This window comes from Phascolarctos cinereus, unplaced genomic scaffold (assembly GCF_003287225.1).
Source record: "Phascolarctos cinereus isolate Bilbo 61053 unplaced genomic scaffold, phaCin_HiC Scaffold_1;HRSCAF=81, whole genome shotgun sequence".
In the NCBI taxonomy this organism is placed as follows: domain Eukaryota; kingdom Metazoa; phylum Chordata; class Mammalia; order Diprotodontia; family Phascolarctidae; genus Phascolarctos; species Phascolarctos cinereus.
The window spans coordinates 17810540-17829655 of NW_027555514.1; the positions used below are offsets into that span (position 1 = coordinate 17810540).

General features: G+C 50.2%; 1 protein-coding gene across 1 annotated transcript; it reads right to left on the reverse strand.

The window, feature by feature from the left end:
• Window positions 1-15753: 15753 nt before the first annotated feature.
• HOXA13 (homeobox A13) lies at window positions 15754-18298 on the reverse strand. Its single transcript, XM_020993383.1, is given in 3 exon segments — window positions 15754-16462; window positions 17346-18133; window positions 18135-18298. Coding segments are annotated over 3 exon segments (1197 nt in total). The 3' UTR covers window positions 15754-16217.
• Between the last annotated feature and the right edge of the window lie 818 nt (window positions 18299-19116).

Here is a 19116-nt window from a genome sequence, read left to right on the forward strand (position 1 = left end):
TCATGTTTGCTGGGGCACCCTCCGAGGACCGCCGGACGCGTGACAGACCTTGCCTTGCTCCCCTGGGGGGGGGTGGCTCCAGCCTCTGCCTCCCTCCCCCCCAGACTACAGACCTCGACTGTCCATTTCACCCCTCCCCCCCTTTAGCCTGGTGAATGCTTGCTAGCCTTAGCCAAGGTGATATTGTGGAGGCATAGGGACTGGGGCTGAGGGGGGGGGGGGGGGGCTTGTGCTTTCTGTCTCTGGTTCCGCCTCGGGCTCTCTCTCCTTCTCTCTGGCTTCCTGGACTCCCCTTTCCCCCTGCCTCCTCCTAGTAGTTCCCGTCAAGATCTCCTGCTTCCCACTCGCCCCCCTCCCATATCCTACTCCTCGGTCTATCCGTTTCAGGACTAGCCTCAGTCTCTGTGAATGTGCTGGGCTCGGAGCTTGTCCGATTTGCACGGTGGCTCCATTACACGCTCGCATTCACGGTCACTTCCGAGGCGCTCCAATAACTCCCCTTCCTTCACTAGGAGCCTCAGCAATCCCCCAAGGCGATTTTCACCCGTGCTTTGCCCGACCTGCTCAGCCATGCAGGGCGTTCGTCTCACCCGGGATCTTTCTAGCTTTTTGCCCCCACTTCCTCTCTTCCTACTGCCCCTCCGCCTTTCCACGCTTGTTCCCCAGCTTCGGAGCTCCCCTGATTCAGAGATCTGGACTGGGGCTGAGTTTGGGAGGGGAGGGAGTCTGCATGCTCTCCTCGACGCCTAGCACTGATGGCTTGGGGAACCAGTGGCCATGAAGCGAGTCCGGGCTCCAGAAACACTTCGAGTCTTGCTTAATTGCCACCAGCCTAAGTTAATCAGAATTGACATCCAAGGCTCTTTCCAGGAGCAGGCTGGATGCTCAATGACTCCCCAGCTACCGCTTCACCGAAGCAGGCAGACCCAGACAGAACTGGGGAAGGGGTGCTGAGGGAGTGGGTGCCCGCAAGAAGAGAATAGGAGAAGCTGTTTTTGAAAACACGGTGAAGGCTTTGCCTCTCTTTTCTTGAAAGAGAAGAGCGAGTAGGCAGCGGCGGCTGGGCAAGTCAGGGACTAGAAAGTCTCGGTGTGCACCTCACAGAACGAGGAATACCAAAGAAAATAGAGAGCCAAATACAGCCCCTTTGGAAGGAGGCAGCTGGACGAAAGAAATAGACAGAAAGAGACGCAGATACCCAGAAAGAAACAGAGACACCCACAGAGGACCAGAGAGACACACAGAAAGACAAGAGAAGAGACAGAGACAGAGTCAGAGACAAATAGTCGGAGAGAGACAGAGACAGAGAGAGACGCCTGCGGTTATTCTGACAATCTAATTCTTACTCGCTTTAGAGAAAGGGAAAAAAGTCAAAGAGGTGGAGGAAAATCCTGGCAGTTCTGTCAGATTTAATTGCCCAGCTTTGGGGGGCGAAGAGGGGGGGAAAAATCGGTGGCCGTGGCAGCCAGCCACAAAGGGCGCTGCAGAAGCCGGGGTGCTTAGGAATTGATCCCATATTCCATCCCTCTTTTCCTGGCTCTTCCAGGGGTAAGGTACAAAAAAGAACTCCAAATATATAAAGGGCTAACCTTTTCCCATTCCCCGTCTCCCGCTCCCAGAGGTCAAAAGTACCTACATATCTGGGGGGGGGGAAGGAGATTTGCAGCCTAAATTCAAAGATCTCCAGTATTTAAATGTCAACATCGATTTATTTATTTATTGCTGAGCTGACCGTAACTGACTTAATAACAAATCTAATCATGTTTGCTCCGGGAAAGAAATATTCTCATTATGTATTTTCGCCCGCCAAATGATGGCTCACCATTCCATTTGAATACCTGCTATAAATATCAATAATACGCAGTAATTACTTTGTAGTGGAGTAAACTAATTTATTAGCATTTATGTTTATATGTCTTTTTTTTTTTTACAAGGATTACTTCTCACAAATCACATCCCTCGGACTCCGCCATTTAACGAATCAGGGTCTGCGGCAAGAGGACCTTCCGATTCTTAAGGTTGGCGGGATAAATTTCGGGATGATTCCATCATTCCCGGCTTGGGTAGAGGTAGAGAAATAAATGGGTGGCGTGGGGGAGGGACAGAGCTGAGAGGAAGGGAGTAGGAAGTTCTCTACCTGAGAACCACAGCAAGAGATTGCATTTCAAGGAAATAACGTGGATTTCCAGAGGCAACTCCAAGGTTGTAACACGTTTGCCTCCTGCCTTCTCTCCTGGCTGTATCCTCTCCTTCACTTACTCTCGGAAAAAGGAAAGGGAGAAAAAAAAAGCAAAGAAGAAAATTGTACCTCTTTGGAGATTTAGGGTTTTTCCCTTTTTCTTTCCTGTGTTGAGGTTTCGATATAAAAATTACAACCTCCCCCACCCTCGACTCCCCCCCTTCAACCACCCCCCTCCCTCTAACAAAAGGGCTGTCTGAAGGATTTCAGTGACTTTGAGATAACAAAGGCGCCACCATCGCAGCTTCGCCCCGCCCCTGGGCGATGGCAAACCTATTCTTGCACTTGTATGAGGGCTTTTAAGGCCATAATTGAACACGGGACGTCTAGGAGAACCAAAACTGTTCTAGACAGACCTCCGACTTTATAGCCCTTTGGCAGTCAACTTCAGCTTGGGGTAGAGCAGACAAATCCGCAGTCCTCAGCAGTGAGATGGACGTGCCACCCCACCCACAGGTCCTGGTTGTCCCTTTTTAATTAACTGCACCCCTGCCTTAGAGGGAAGAGTGACCCTGAAAAGGTTGGTATGAGGGTGTCAGTCAGTTTACCTTTTCCAGCTCCATATCTTTTTTTTCCCATCGTGGTGGGGGGGGGTACACCTTTACCCTCATCACCCCCAAGGATATGTGGAAACAAAAGCGATTTCAGGGATTACGTTGCGTAGAATGAGAGGGGAGAGGGTGGAAGTGCAGCCAGGGTGTCTGGTTTGAGTAGGGGGCCTGGCTGTGACTTTGGGCACAGTCTGGGGGATGAGGGGGGAGGTTTGCAGTGGTTACTGAACAAACTGAGCTGTGAATGGCGCGTATGTGAACTCCCAGGAGTAGAACTGTCCCAAGAGAAGGCTTTGGAACCCAAGGGAAGAAGAAAGGCCAACTGCGGTTGGCAAATCTTTTGGGACTGCTAGTGGGGAAAGCTGGGAGCAAGGAGGCAGTGTGTGAAGGGATAAAGGGGAACCACCCCTGCAGTCAGAGCAGTCCTGTTCACAGCTTTATTTGCTGTTAAATGAAACCTAACTCATTACTCTCCTAGCCTACTCGAAATGCCTGGGCGGGAGATAACTGGGGCGGAGAGGCAGCTGGCTGTTCTGCTCATTTTTTTTTTCCGAATAGGAGAGAATATTCGTTATTGGGGAAGAGGTGGTGGAGGGTGTGGAGAAGAGGCCCAAGGCTGCCAGGGAAAAGGCGGGGGCAGTTGATTTTGACTTTGCTCTTTGCCTGTCTGAAGCTGTTTCAGGAGGTCCAATCCCAGGGCACAAAGCTCACTCAGCTCAGGAAGAGAGCCAGCGGACGTGGGAAGGGCAGGCAAGAACCTGAGCACATCAGGTCCCTTGTCCCAGGTTCTCCAAGCTTTCCCAGGTAAGGAAGAACCAAAGCTCTGACACTTGTCAGGGTGATCTGGTCTCTCAAACTGCGTTTGGGGGGAAGATAGTCAAATAACCTAGGAAATAGATCTCAGAGCTCGCATTCGATTTATTTAATTTTATTGGTCAACATGGAGTTTCTTAAGAGCTTTATGTGAAGTGCCTAAAAATTCCTTCAGGGGAAGGAAAACAAAGCCAGGAAGTCTGGACATTTGGATTTGCGTACTTCGGGTGAACAGAGGCAAAGAGTGCAATTCCTTCGAGCTGTTGTGTAAAAACGTCAAGGTCTCTACGGCTCTGGGAGGGTTGGCTACTCCGGTCCCGTTGGATGCATGTTTGGGTGAAATCCATTTTTGCAGAAAAGAGGAAAGGGGGGAAAAAAGAGGCCACATCTGCAGGCATCCAAGTCACCTAGGACAGTAGTGATCCAAAGCAGACTTGGAAATGCGGAAGCGCATAACGAGCGGGGCTGGCCGGAAAAACAAACCAAACCCTCGCCTTGGACTTGGCGGAGGAGCCAGGCTGGGAGCTCGAGCTATTGTCCAGTTTCCCCGGCCTCTCTGCATCTGAGCCACCGCCATCGGTGGGCAGTGGACTATAGAAAGGTTGAGAGGTGGGTGGAGAGCTGGGACGCCGTTTCGCCCTCATACTCCAAACTTGGGCTAGCTATTCCAATCAGAACTGGCTGGCTGGATTTGTCTGGGCCGCTCGCCTAAGACTTCTCTTTTCAGCATAGGGACCCTCCGGCCGCCGCTATATGGTGGGTGGGCTCCGGAGGCGAGCGCCCAAAGGGAAAGACGTACTTTATGCTGGTCTAAAGTCCCCAGTGTCCACCCACTAGTCTGGCTTTGGAAACTACACCTGGTTTTGATTTGAGGTCTTATCGCATCAATTTTCCCACCCCCTTTTGGAGATATTTTCTTCATTCCTTTCTTTTCTTCTTCCCTTCTCTCTCCTTTTTTCTTCCTCCCCTCTTTCTCTCTCTCTCCCCCTCCTTCCTTCCTTCCTTCCTTCCTTCCTTCCTTCCTTCCTTCCTTCCTTCCTTCCTTCCTTCCTTCCTTCCTTCCTCTCGAGAAGGATGGGATATGTCTCGAATTGAGGCCATTCTCATTCACAAGGGCTGACACTTTTCGCCTGTCTCTTGCCTGCTCACTAGCAACACATCAAGACTGTTTCTCCTCCAGGACCTGGGCCCAGGAGAAGTCAGGGCTAAATCGGAAGTCACCCATTCGGACCCATTTTAGGTGCAAGGAAATAACTAGTTTATGAAATCTCGTCCCAATGTAAACATCCGCTTGGGTCTCAGCTCGGCAGCCTTCCTGGAGCTGGGACATTAATTTCTTCAATCCCCCTCCGCAGTCAGATTCTCCCCACCTCCGGCACACATCCTCCTTCTCTGCAAGCCCAATCCTGCTGACGCGGATGCGTGCAGCTCCCACTGAGAGTTTTGCCTTCTTCGGACCACAGTCTTCCACCCAAGTTCCCTTCCTCAGATCGCCAAGAAAGGATGGCCACTCGTAAGATTGGCCTTCCAAAGGCTCCCCACTAAGTGGAATATGGGCACAAAAGAATGGGGAGGGGGAGTTACTGGAGCTGGGCAATTTCCCGCTGGATTCTAGACCAATACAGACGGTCATTACCCTCAGTCACACTTCAGCTTGTCCTTGGAAAGCCAGATCTAAGTCTTTCCCAAAGAAATCTTCGCCATCCTCCTTCTCCTCATCTCCCTCCAATTCCAGGGACCTGCCGCTGATTCTCGTACAGCTGTAGGCCCTGGGACTCAGCTGGACCCTACTTAACTGCCTTCATTGTGTGTATGTGTGTGTGTGTGTGTGTGCGTGTGTAGGTGGCTAAAAGACGGGGTACTGAATCAGCCTTGGAGTGGGATTGGGATAGTGGGGCAGGGAGGGATTCAATAAGGCCACTTCCCTGATAATCAAAGAGTCTTTTTTCTCTGTTTCCTCTTCCTCTTTTTTTCTTTTCTTTTCTTTTCTTTTCTTTTCTTTTCTTTTCTTTTCTTTTCTTTTCTTTTCTTTTCTTTTCTTTTCTTTTCTTTTCTTTTCTTTTCTTTTCTTTTCTTTTCTTTTCTTTTTTCTTTTCTTTTCTTTTCTTTTTGTCGCAATTTTGGAAATTAATCTGGCCGTACCAACTACCAAGAATTCGTCCTCTCTTTTGACTCATCTACTGGGCTTTGTCCCCTCTATCCCCTCCCTCAAGCCTCTCAAAAACAAAAAAACAAAAAAAACCCTGAAAAACCACCAAACCCAAAAACAACAATGACTCCTACAAAGCTAACACGTTAACTCGTTTCTCTCTGTGTCTTTTCATACAGGTGTAAGACTCCACAAGCATCCGTGAGCGGGCAGAAGAAACAGCTAGAACCCGTGTCCTCAGGATGTTGGCTGCTAAAGCCAGTTTCTAAGGTATCTTAGATTTCTGGAACCCCGGGAAAAAAATACATTTAAATGCATGTATATGTATATATGTATGTATACACGTGGGCGCGCGCACACATATACACATACACGCATATATAACCTTTTTTTTTTTAAAGCGGGAGAGGTTCCTAGTCTGTCATGTTTGAGACCTGCAGATATGGTAGTAAAAACAAAAAAAGGTTCCCTGGCTAACTGGGGGCAGCTAAATTTTCTGTGTAAGTCACTGGATGTGGATGTGTGGTGTGTTGGAGGAAGTCTCCCCCCCCAATATTCCATCCAAGAGAGGCCACGCAAGCCCACCCATAGCTTCCTCTCTCTCATTTCAGAACTCAGCTGCTGCTATAGCTAGAGCGTAAAAACTCTAGAAAGCAGCTATGATCACCACCAGGTGACCTGAAGAATTTTGCTTATCCCTCCGCCACTCAGCTCCCCTGCTCACAAACCCAGCAACCACACCGCTTTTGGCTCCTACCCCACTGCTGCTCAGACAGGCTTGACTTGGTATTTGTGCTTCTCAAACCAGAAGTTCAAAAACAATAATAACAACACGAATGATACCTATCTTCATGGTGGATAGTTACCTATTCTAAATTTTTCCTGCAACCAATATCCTATGAATAAGAGTCTAATAGACATCCTAAGAATTCCAAATTCTGTTTCCTCTCTCTCTACATATAGAGTCTCTTGGTTTGGTTGGGAGCAAAATCTGGTTAATATTTCCACGTTCCCCATACTGACTCTGGAGGGAACGAGCATTTTTAAAACCCTTTTGACAATTATTTTTATTCTCATTGCTGTTAAAAGTTGGGGGCCAGGGAGATCAAACAGACACTTCTTTCAAGGAAGGTTACTTGAATTCCTGCAGGCCCCTATCCTCCCCGCATGCTTTGGTTCAAGAAGCTTTGTGTTGAATGACTATTCCGATGCGGTTGTCTTTCGGTCTGATTTTGTTGGCATTTATTAATCAAGAACAGAGTCAGTTTCCCCTGCACCCATCTCCTGAGTGCATCTGGGACCAACTTTGTCTGGCTTGGGCTGGAGGAGCTTCTAAAAACCAGAGGGAGGACTTTCCCTGTCGGGTCAGGGGTTCTCCTCTTCCCCTCCCCTGTGCTCAGGCCCCTGTTCCAGCCTGGCCAGCCCTGTTCGCTAACGAAGAAACCTAGTTCCTGCATCTGAAGCCCTAGTGGAAGGACAGTAGCTGGGCACACAGCTCGGCCCTGAACGGGGACTTGCTCTGCTTCTGCTTCTTCTCTTGTTCCCACATAAATAAAGAGTAACCCCTGTTTTGGTTGCTTTGTCTCTCTGTTTCTGCTATGGTTTTTTTTTGGGGGGGGCTGGCCCTGGAAGTACATTGTTGGGTGTGTGTGGGAGATAGGATGAGGGGGAAAACGATCCCTTTAGGAGCATTGTCGGTTCTCTGTCGCCCTCCATAATTCTGGTTACTCTTGACTGACTTTCTATCCAGTGGGCAACAGTTCACATTTCAGTCTGGTTGTAACGAAAATCAGGATGTGGCTCTTGGACTAACGAGCTTCGGCCTGGCCTAGTCCTTTCAGGGTCTCCCCAAGAACTGCACAGACTGCCTAAATGCACACAACCCAGAATCCTTTCCCTCAGCAGTGAACAGATGGGGGTGTGTGTATAGTGGGAGGAGGGAGATTCTGGGCTTTTCTTTCCTTTTCAACAATGATTTCCAGGGGCCCCCTTTGGATTCATTTTGAGCCGTCTGGTTTGCTTTAGACATGTGCCAATCATTACCTGCAGTGGGGATAAGGCTGAACAGCGGGTGGGCAGGAGCGATTAAAAATGCAGGCGAGGTATTTCTGAGCCACAGACGTCCTAGGAACAGGCCGGCGGCATAAAGAGAGTAGGCCTGCTGGGGGGTGCTCCCTGGGCCCTGGCAATCACCCTCCCTTTGCGTGTATGGGGTTTTTTGTTTGTTTGTTTGTTTGGGTTTTTTTTTTTTGCCAAAATGAATAAAGGAGAGACAAGAGAGTTTTGCCCAAAACACCATCATGAATCTCTTCAGGACTTGGTTCTGTCCCATCTCAAGGTCTCCAGGGCTCGGAGTCCTGGCGCTGAGATTCAGGACCTATCAGATGCAAAACGAGGTGTGGGGTAGGGGGAAAGTGGGATGCAGGGGATCGTGCATCAGTGGGGCTTTGGAAGCCCAAAGAAGGGAGGTAGCTCTCTCCCGCCCACATGGCACCCAAATTGCCTCTCCTTCCCACTAGCAGGCTCTCTTGGCCTCATTGCCCCCAGCCCACATTTAGGCTTTGTATCTGGGCACCTAAAAGGCCCCTGGGGCCTAAGCCCTAGACTTCTTTCAGCAAACGCGGCCAGACCAGCCTGAATTTTACAAATGGAAAAGAAAAAGCAAAAAAAAAATCCAAAAGAAACTGTCCAGGAGGTCTCCAGACATGAACTCAATCCAGATCGACGGCACTGTTGTCTTTCAATGAGTCCCTCTCTAAGCCCCAAGCCATGCGCCACTCCCACCCCACCCTTAAACGCTTCACTCGCTCTCGACTCTTACCCTGCTGGAGACTGCATGCTCGAGGTGGCCGGTCCTTGGTGTCAACGCAGTGTCCAGAAGAAGTCTGCAGAGGGGGCTCAGGGTCCTGAGGCAGGCGCTGCATACCTCCTTAGCCCCCATAATCCGCTGATGCGCTCCTCTCTCTCTCTCTCTCTCTCTCTCTCTCTCTCTCTCTCTCTCCCCCCCCCCCAAAAAAAAAGGGATAATGAGAGGCCGACCAGCCACTTTCAGCCGCAGGGTTTGTTTCTTCCGTCACTTCATCGGTGGAGGAGGGGGAGGGAGGCATGCAGATAGACGGTTTTCAAAGCAAAACAACCCCCTCCCAAAGGAAAAATACAATAATAAAGAACACGTCGGTACTCCAAGCAGCCAGGTTTGCTCGCCTTCAACATTTTGCCAGGAATTAACAAGTCTGAGAGAGAACAAAGTCACAAAGAAAGCCTGGAGAGTTTCAGCCGCCGTCTCCATTCCCCCCACCCCCAGAGTCCAGGGTGGGCTCTGGAGAGGCCAGTGCCCCCTCTCTCTACTCTCTTCCAGCACGAAGAGAGCCTGGCCACAGACATGACCGTGGATGGCGCGCAAGAGAGGACTTGACCTTTACGCCGCTGAGGAGGGCGCTTTCTTTCACGCTAGGAGGGGAAGGGGGGCCAGGGCGAGGGAGGGGGGAGTAAAAGAGGGAGGAGGAGAGATGCCTCTTTATCTCGGGAACTTTCTAATGCTATTCTACCCAATAGCAATCGGTACGGTCCCTATTCCTGTTCTCCTGTCTTGGGTAAACCAGTTTCCCCTCCCCGCTCCACTACCTCCAGCTTCATACCCAGTCCCAGGCTTTGTGTAAGGTCGCCACCCAGCCTGAGAGCCTGGGGCAACAATGACGGCGGAGAGCAGAGCCTCCTCCGCCCTCCAGCCTGACCAGACCAGAAATGCAGCTACGCCTAAGTCAACCAAGGCCGGTCCTCACAGACCTCTCCTCTATCTGGACCCTCCATCACTACAGGGCCACAGTGTGTTCTGCAACATTCGACCAAAAATAAGGGTCCCTGGCTTGGGGTGGGGGGAGAAGAAAAAGGCAAGATAGCCGAAGCTCCAGTCCCTCTGTTCTCAAATCTTTCTGGGGACTGTCCCCCTCATGTCCCACGGAGACCCAACCTTCAGAAAGGGTCGGTGCCTCAGGCCTTGACACAGAGGGCTCACTCGTTGTTTTGTTTTTGCATTCTCCCTTAAAACAAAACAAATCTCGCCCATACCCTAGAATCAGCGTTCGTTCTCCTGTGTTTAGTCTTGGGCTTTTGATGCCTAATCATCAGGCCTGAGAAAGGCCCTCCTGGGCCTGGAGCCCGAGTTCTAGGAAAGCTCTAACTGCCGCTAGCTCTCCAGGCAGCCCAGGCAGCCCTTCTGAGCCGCTGAAGAGGCGGCAGACAGCTCCCAGGGCCACCCTCCACCGGCAGGGGCTCCGCAGGCGGGCCAGGGAACCCAGAACTCCCAGAACTCCGAACAGCGCCTAAACAAATACAGGATTTTCCAGCGGAAGTATTTGGGGGAGAAAAACACAGTTTCTTTTCAGCCAGTCTTAGAATTCCTTTTAGGAAATATGTCGCTGTCAAGTTTTATTTCCCGTTGCAAACCGCCTTCTACTCTGCCAAGAATTAAGACGGAGAGCGATTAAAAACCCACTTATTCTGTTGTCGGGGACCCTGGCCTGGTGAAGGTGAAGGCTGGGGTCTGGTGAGGGAGGGGTCTCGGTGAGGGTGGAGGCCCATACAATCTATCCAGCCATTCGTTTTACGGTGTCAGACCTCCTCTAACAGCCAAATGAATCCAATCTTTCAGAACCCAACTCCAAGGCTTCAGTGACGTCAGCATACATCAGTTGAGAATGCCAGCCTTCGTCTAGGGCTAGGGTCGGGAAGCGCCTAGCTGAGTCTTGGGAGCCTGCATCTTCTTCCTTTGCAGGCCCCCAGTCCCACACCCCTAAAACCAGTCTCGATGTCAGTACTCCTGGGACACAGGTACACCCCGCCCCAACCTGCTTTCTATTCACACCACGCACTACCCTTCTCTCAGATTTTCCTAAATTTAGAACGTAGTTCAAAATCCAGGGATCTGTATTCGGGTACCATTTTGCTAAGACTTTTCGCTTTGTAGCCGGGATTCGTCCGCCCGATCCAAATGAAAGAAAAGCCCAGTGCGTATGTGTGCGACAGATTCCTATCCAAACCACCACTCCTTCTGTCCCCCCATCTTGCCTCTATTCCCCAGGCTTGTTTGGATCTTCTGAAATGGAGGGGCGGATGCTGCTCCCGCTAGAAAGGAGTTTGCAAATCTGGCTTCCTGCGCCTCAGCTCAGATTAGGCAGTAACTCTGCGGCCCCAGGTCTGTGCCCGTAAGCAGACCAACCTAAGGAGGCCAGGGCCAGTCTGGCTAGCGGGACTTGGGGTAGAAGAATATTTATGGCCTAGCAGCTTTTCTCTTTTTTAACGGCAAATTAAAATAACAAACAAGCCGCGCCATCATCGCCCCCACCACCCGTAGGTAGGAGCGGTTGGGGAGAAGGTGCGGAGCCCGCCGAAGGGGGCCCTTCCCGTTTCGGAAGGAATTAAGCAGCCTATTATTTACTCACTGGCCCGAGCAGATGAAAACTTAATTGGCGCGCCTGTCCGGGGAGCGCGGCATAAATCTCTCCCTGCCTCTTGGATATCGGCTGCATCTTTGCTTATGAAAAATGGGACGTGAGTGACTGGCTGGGCATTTCTCGGCTTCTCAGCCAGGTCCCGGGCTGTTGACACGCATTCGATCAACTTTAAAGGAATGCGCATAAATCAATGGTGGGACCGGGTCTCAGTCTCCATCTTCGAGGTCCGGGAGGGAGGGAGGGGAGGACTCCCCAGAGTGGCCAGCCCCAGGGCTCGGAATGGGTTCTGAAGCCCTTGTCGGTTCCGGACAAGCCGGGAAACCGTGGCAAGATGCAGGGAACAGAAAGGAGCTGAAGAGGCCAGTTACAGAAAACACCAGCAAATATGAACACATCGACTATTCCCAAAGTCTGCAGAAGCACTCAGCCTATCTCACTGTTGAGAAAGTCTTCCCCCTCCTCCTCTAGGGGATCCTCTGAGTTGAATTTCTGCACTTCAGGGTGTTGTTGTTTGTTTTTTGTTTTTTTGTTTTTACGAAAAGTCTGAATTTTAGGGGGGAAGTGTGTGTGTTTTCCCCAAAGGGTCCCATTTCACATTTTTTTTGTGTAAGTATGTGCTTTGCAATTTAAAATAGGTCTATTTAAAAACTCCAGACTGTGCGTAAACAGCAGTGGAATGCGCATAGCGACGTGTTACAAATTCTCTCTGTGAAATGCCTTTAATAAACTCTATTACATAAAAAAACCCTGATGCAATAAAGAAGGCTAACGGGCCTAGCGCTAATCACTGGTGATCTGCCATACTCTTCTGAGTGTATATGGGTTTGGGTTTTTTCAGTCTACAAGACTTTTCCGGCCGGGTCGCAGAGGGGCTACTCCAAGGCCAGTGTTAGTCAATTTCGCAAATGTTTTCGAGCTGCCCAAAGCCCTCCCGCTTTGCTTTCTAGGAGGCTTCAGGGAAGTGAAGGAGGGAGGAAGAGAAAGGGGGGGTGCAAAAGAGAGAGAGACAGAGAGATAGAGAGAGAAGAGGAGGTAAAAAGAGGAGGAGGAAAGTGAAAGGGAGGAGGAGAATAAAGAAGAGGAGGAGAATAAAGAGGAGGAGGAAAGGGAAATGAGGAGGAGAAGGAAAAGGAGAAGAAGAGAGCCTGGGCATTACCCAACTCTCTCTGCTCTGTTGGTCTGTGTCAGGGCTCCACCAGCCATGGCAGCTACCATCATTATCTAGGAGATTAATGAACATTTTAAATAAGAGAGGAGTGAAGGAACGCCATCAACATCATGGCAGCATCTCTAGAACCATAAAAATCTGCCTCCTCACCAATCCCTCCATTCCCCTAACTAATCTGTTGTCTTTGAAGGTTACTTGTCTCCTTGTGGGACCCGTTTAGAAAACAAGATGGAAGGAGCTGGTGCTGGGTACTAGTATCAGGTCTTCGAAGTCTGAGCCCCAAGGTCACCTGGCTTGCTGCCTGCCAGCCTTTAAAGCCAGGATAATTAGTAAATTACTCCATTCTCTAGAAATTAATAGCCATGCACCAACAGAAGTTTCCCTGACTGCATGTCCACAAGTAAACAAACATGGAAAAGGAATAAGAGAGGCTCTGTGGCCTTCCCAAAGAGTCTATAGACAACCTATGACGCCCTTGAGGTGCAGCTACATTTGGAAACACACTGGGGGTGTATTTATGTATGAGTGTGTATTTTATGTGGAGAGAGCCGAGGTAGGTTATAGTCATTTGTCTAAAAAAAACAATTTAAAAATTCTTATATCCAGAGTAGGGTTACATTTTATGGATTTCCTCTGGCAATAATTTTTAAGGTGGCTGGGTTATGAGAAATACTTTCATTTTGTCTGTATAATTATGCATCTTAAAGAAGAAGGCCCAGTTTTTTGGAAGGGCTCGGAACAACAGAGGGAGATGTTTCCTGAGCTGTTTATGTGTGTGTTTGTGTCACTCACAACCGAACATGACTGTATTATTCCATGCAATGATAAAGTAGTCTCCAGCCTATCATTAGTGAGCTCCTATTTCCAATATAAACAGAAAGTCAAACCTTCCAACAAAAGCCTGAACATAAAGTCCTATGTGTGTGTACACACATTACCAAATGTACACATCTAAACCATGCACACAACACCTCTATGGACGTATGAGTACATTCATATATAAATACACTATATCTGTTTATATAATATATGCATATCTTCTTTCTGAAAACCCAACAGGCAAGTCTCACAAGCTTTCAACTCATGACTGTATGTTAGCAAAATAACACTCAGCTTCTGGGCCACCAATGGACTTTCCCTATGAATGACTCTTAGGGTCAGATCTGTAGCGCTGACATCTAGAAGGGTCTCCATATTAACCTTTAAGAGGTAGGGTTCTTTGAATTTCTGAAATGTAATTCTAGAAGTCTGTAGTTAGCAAGGCATCTAAAACCTTTTTTTATTTGCCATAAAGGCTCCCCAATAATTCTAATTAGGGTGGTAGACCACCTTAGGAGTCCACAGGAAGGAAAGGAAGGTAATTTAGGGAGGCCTCTTGTACTGTAACCAATATATTCAGCTTTGAAAATGCATTCATGTACTTCAGACACAGCAGAAAAGACCCATTATTAAAATGGACTAGACTGACCATTATTATTAGAATTTTTAAAGGAGATTCTATGTCACCTAAAGCAGAGGAGTACAGAGATGATTCCCTGTAATGAATCATTACACATTTCCAACAATGGTTTACAACATTTTAACTGGACATAACATTTACGAAATATTTCCAAGCCTGGTGGTACACAGCTCTATTAAAATTTTTGATGTATCCATCCAAATGTCAAGTATTCACAAACCTATTTAATTGCACCTATTTACATTTGCTTCTTCTGCAGCCAACACCCTCCAACCCCCCCCCCACCAAAGAACAGCTCTGCCTTAGAAAAGGCCTTAGAATTCATCACCTCTCCATCCCTTCTCCCCCCACCCCCTGAACAACTTTCGACTCTATGAAGACAAGGGGAATGACAACAATTCACTGAAACACCAGGTGGCGCCCTTGATCCACCAATCCCAAAGAGGCCGATTCATGAGCTGTCAAAAGTCAAGGTCACAAATTGTCTTTTTTCGTCAAGGTCAAGGTTTAGGGTCTTTCCTAGTCTTGTCATTGCAACAAATATCAAAACCTGCACTTTTAGACACATCAAGACCCAACAAAAGACTTTAAAATACGGCGGCTTTGGCGTTTCTGATACTCACAACTGGTTCTCATTTTCCACAGAAAGCCTGAGAATTTAGACTCTCTTTTCCTTTCCTTCCTTCCTTCCTTCCTCCTTTCTTCCTTTCTTTTCTTCTCTTCCCCACTCCCTTTCAAAATACCTGACACCTTAACCTTCTCGTAAGCACTTATCCTCAGACTGAATCTAGAGACAGGGAAATTTTGCCCTTTGCTCAAAAATTTATAGAAAAGAATTGCTAAAGCTGGATTGAGAATGGAAAAGAAGGATCCTAGCTTTAAAAGATGAGATAAAGCTGGGTCTTCACTCTCCGAGTAGCGCATGTCCAGGGTAGGAAAATAAAGAGTATTTCCTTGAGACTGTATGGCAGTGACTATTTTATTAGCAGAATAAACATCACTAGATCACTATCTACATGTCTTAGATTTTTTTTCATTTTCAGTAGAAATATAAAAAAAAAGAGGGTGCACAGATACATTGTTCACAGTGCGCTGAATGTCTTTATTTACAAGATAGCATTTTTTTTTAATAGTGAATAAGAACAAGTCTAATGTGCTGGTTGAAATAACTGATTGATTAAAAAGGTGCTGTAAGACGAATCCCTAACACTGCCTAATGCGGTCTCATAACAGATGATAAACAAGGAAAAAACTAATTACTTAAATGATCAAAATATAGGCTATAGAAATCAAAATATTTCTGGGGGGCGAGAACGGATTTCGGCTCTGAGTTTTCTAGCCCCCACTTTTTTTTCTCCAGAAAAAAAGCTTCGTCGAATAGAAAAGGCCAATTCTAACCAGTAGTCTATCCGTGGTCTAACAAGAGTTAGAAAGGTTGGGTTTATTTTTTCTCTAATTGTGATGTTGTTTTGGTGGTCGTTACAGGATTAGGCTAGAAGGTGTCTTGGGAGAGCAAAGGCGGATTAAAAGATGTGGAGTCCTTTGGAAAATCAATAGTTTTGGAGGGGCAGGAAATACAGTCCAAATGCCACGATATCTGCTTATTAGCAGCAATTAAAAACTCTTCTAAGGATTTTTCTAAGCAGACATTTGCTTTCTATCCTCCAGAGCTTGGCTTGGCTGTCTTCACCACCCATACTAGAAATCTTCCTTTCCCAATGCTGCCTCTTTCCCTGCTCTCTCCTCCTCTCTCTTGATATTTCTGCCCTCAGTATTCCAGTTCCTTCTTTCCTCTCTGTCTATACATAAAAAATAAAATAAATGCATTGGCTTTACCATCCAACAAGTGGACATTTTCACTCGGAGTTAGTTACCTGAGCAGCCATCCCACATATGCTGGGATTGCAAACGTAGGGGGATTTTTTTTTTTAATAAAGGCAGATGTTGACCATGACCTCGTGAGTTTCACCAGCTTTCATTTTCTAACCGTTTAAGAGAGCGTCCTAAAATGCAAAGGTCACATAAATACTTACAGGATTTCAGTAAATGCGTAACTTATCTGAAATTGCGTATTTGGGGGTTGGCGTTTGGGTTCTAGAGTTGGGCATTAACAGTCAGTCAGCTTGGGCTTTCAGGAGAACTGTGAAGTCTTAACCGTTTCTTATCGCAAGGTTTTTTTGGTTTTGTTTTTGTTTTTTCCAAAAAAAAAAAACCATTAGAGGTTCCGTCAAAGACACAGCTATCTCTTTAGGAAAGAAGAGGGTCGCTGTCTCTCCTCTGATCGTTTTCCTTATTATTAATTATTATTATCTGAATGTGGGCAAGGCAGAGTTCGGCAACTTTCCGCAGAAAAGTAGCCTCTTCTCTCGATTAAAAAAAAATCCATTAACTTGTCGTCTTGAGTTTGTTGATGACTTTTTTCTCTTTGACCCTCCTGTTTTGGAACCAGATGGTGACCTGTCGCTCGGATAGATTCGTCGTGGCCGATATCCGCCTCCGTTTGTCCTTAGTAATGAATTTATTTGTAGCGTATTCCCTTTCGAGTTCTTTTAATTGGACCTTGGTGTAAGGCACCCGTTTCTTCCTTCCCCTTCGGTAGGAGTTCGCATCCGAAGGATGTGAGACAACATCTATGCAGCAGGGAGAGAGAAAGAGAAAGAAGGCGAGTTACACACCCAGCGAGCAAGCCCGCTGTGCCCGGGATTGGCACGAGCGACAGCCCGACTCCCAGACCTCCAGCATCCTGACTCCTGCCCAGCCCACTTCTATTTTTGCCACCTTTGGACCCGGGCTCTTTGTCCTACAGGAGGAAGGATCAATCTGGGGTCAAATTGTTCCTTTTTACCCTCAAGGAAAATCAGCAGGGGTTGGCTACCTGAAGGACGAGAAGAGATGCTCACGCCCATCCTTGTTCAAGGAGTGTCTAAGCTCTGCAATTGGTGCCCAACTTGGGGGGACTGTCTAGTAGCTGGGGCAACGGACTTTCAGCTGCAACATCACCTACCCCTTCCCCAGCTTTCTTCCAGCCTAGTGTCTCTGGCCTATGTGAAAACGGGCAGCTCTTGACTGCAGTCTATTGGGAGAAAGTGAGTAGAGAAATTGGAGGTTGGGGATGGTCTGGAGACTGAGGGATGTCTCTATGATTTCCCCAAAGTACTCTGAGAAGCATACTTTGGAGGAGAAGGGCTCCAGAGGGAGGAGACTTGGGCACAGCGGAGTCGACCAAGCAAGCGCTCTTTCAGTTAATGCTTAGGCACCCCAACCCACCCCCAGTCGTAGGGTGACAGGCTTAAATGGGAAGTGGGAAGCAAAACCACAGGGGCTGTAGCAAAGATGTGCTACAAAAGGTGACTGGGAGCACAGAGGGGAAGAGAAGGCTCGGCTAGCTCCCGAGGCACGTTGAGGGTACAGACGGGAGCTGGGGAAGGGCTAGAAGCGGGAGAGGGACAAGCAGAGGCACCATCCCGGAGAGCGGAGCGAAACCTCGGAAGGAGGGAGAGGGACGTCATTTACCGGGCAGAGTGGACTTCCAGAGATGGGGAGGCTGGCCTTGCTCTTTGGGGCAGTACACCTGGCCATTCCAGCCGTTGGGCAAAGCCCAGGGCTGATAGCTTTCCATGGGCAGCCCCAGCGGCTCGTGGCGGGGCTCCCCGGGGCCCCCAAGGCCCGGCACCACGGGCATATCCAGGTAGCCCGGCACGGGCTGGTGATGATGGTAGGGCCCAGCTGCGTAGCCCTGGTGATAGAAGGCGAACTCCTTGGCGCGGGAGCTGAACTCCTCGGCCGCCGCCGCCGCGGGGCCGGCGGCTGTGTCCATGTACTTGTCAGCGAAGGCGGCGGCGGCGGCGGCGGCGGCTGCCGAGGCGGGCTGCGCGGCGGCGGCACACGACTTGAGCGCGTTGGGATGGTGGCCCATGCGGGCGCAGGGGTAATAACCGCTGCCGAAGTAGCCGTAGGGCAGGGCGGCGCCCGACGAGCTCTGAGCCGCGGCTGAGCAGGGGCTGCACTGCTTGACCGGCTCGGCGCCCGCCGCCCCCGCGGGCCCGGGGCCGCCCGAGGACGACGACGAGGAAGACGCGGCGGCCGCGGCGGCGGCGGCAGCGGCTGCAGCGGCGGCGGCGGCCGCGGACGGGGGTGCCTCCCCCGGGGCGCTGTAGGCGGCCGCCGCTCCCGGGGCCAGGGGCGCCGGGTGCGCCATCAGGTTCCGGCACTGATTGGCCGCGGCTGCAGCGGCCGCCGCCGCCGCGGCGGCCACGGAGAAATTCCCCCCCGCGTGGGCGGCGGCCGGTGGTGGAAGCCCCGCCCCCAGCCCCGGCCGCCGCGGCCGCAGCCGCGGCCGCCGCGGCCGCCGCCGCCCCTTCCATGTTTTTGTTGAGCTCGTCTGCCACCAGGCCGCCGCCGTTGTCGTAGAGGAACATGACGGTGGGCTCGATCCAGCGGGGATGGAGGAGCACGGAGGCTGTCATAGCCCGAGCCGCATGGAGAAGACCCTAGTGGCGCTGTTTTAAAAAGCCCCCAAGAAGTGAAGAGCGCGCTCCGCGGGGCCGGGGCCCGAGCGAGGGGGGCGGATCGCGCCCCGCGGGGTCGCGCCAGGCGTCCGCCCATTGGTCCGACCCACCCGCTCCCTCCCACGTGATATGCAAAGCGGGCTGCTCCCGGGGGCTCGGGGCTGGGCTTCCTCTTCCTCCTCCTCCTCCTCCTCCTCCTCCTCCTCCTCCTCCTCCCCCTCCTCCTCCTCCTCCTCCTCCTCCCCTTCCTCCTCCTCCTCCTCCTCCTCCTCCTCCTATGCCCTCGCTGCCCGTAGCAGCTGCCTGCCAGCCCGGGGGGGACCAGGCGCGGATAATTCAATAACACAGCCACGGAGAGAAGGAAGAAGAATGCGGGGCGGTGGGGGAAGGGAAAGGAATGGCTCAGGACTCGAGTGTCCCAGACTCCCCCCAGCTTCAGCCACCGCACTCCTCCGGGGCTGGGCTCCCCGCGGCGCAACTTTCCCCCACCCCCTCTCTTCTCCTCCCCTCTCCTCCCCCGCAGTCCCCCATCAACGAGGGATGGCCTAGAAGAGGGGGAAAGGGGTCTGGGAGGTGAGAGGACCGCGGTCTTTTTTCTGTACCAATGTATTCCCGAGACTGGGCAGGAGGGACAGGTACTCTGGAAGGTTGGGGCTTGGTGGGGCGGGAGGGTTTGGAACTCGCTTGGTCTGTCCGGGTTGTGTCGTCGCTGTGGATTTTTCGGTAGCTACATGTCTTCCTGAGTTAGGACTCCAAGCGAACAGGGCACTTTCTAG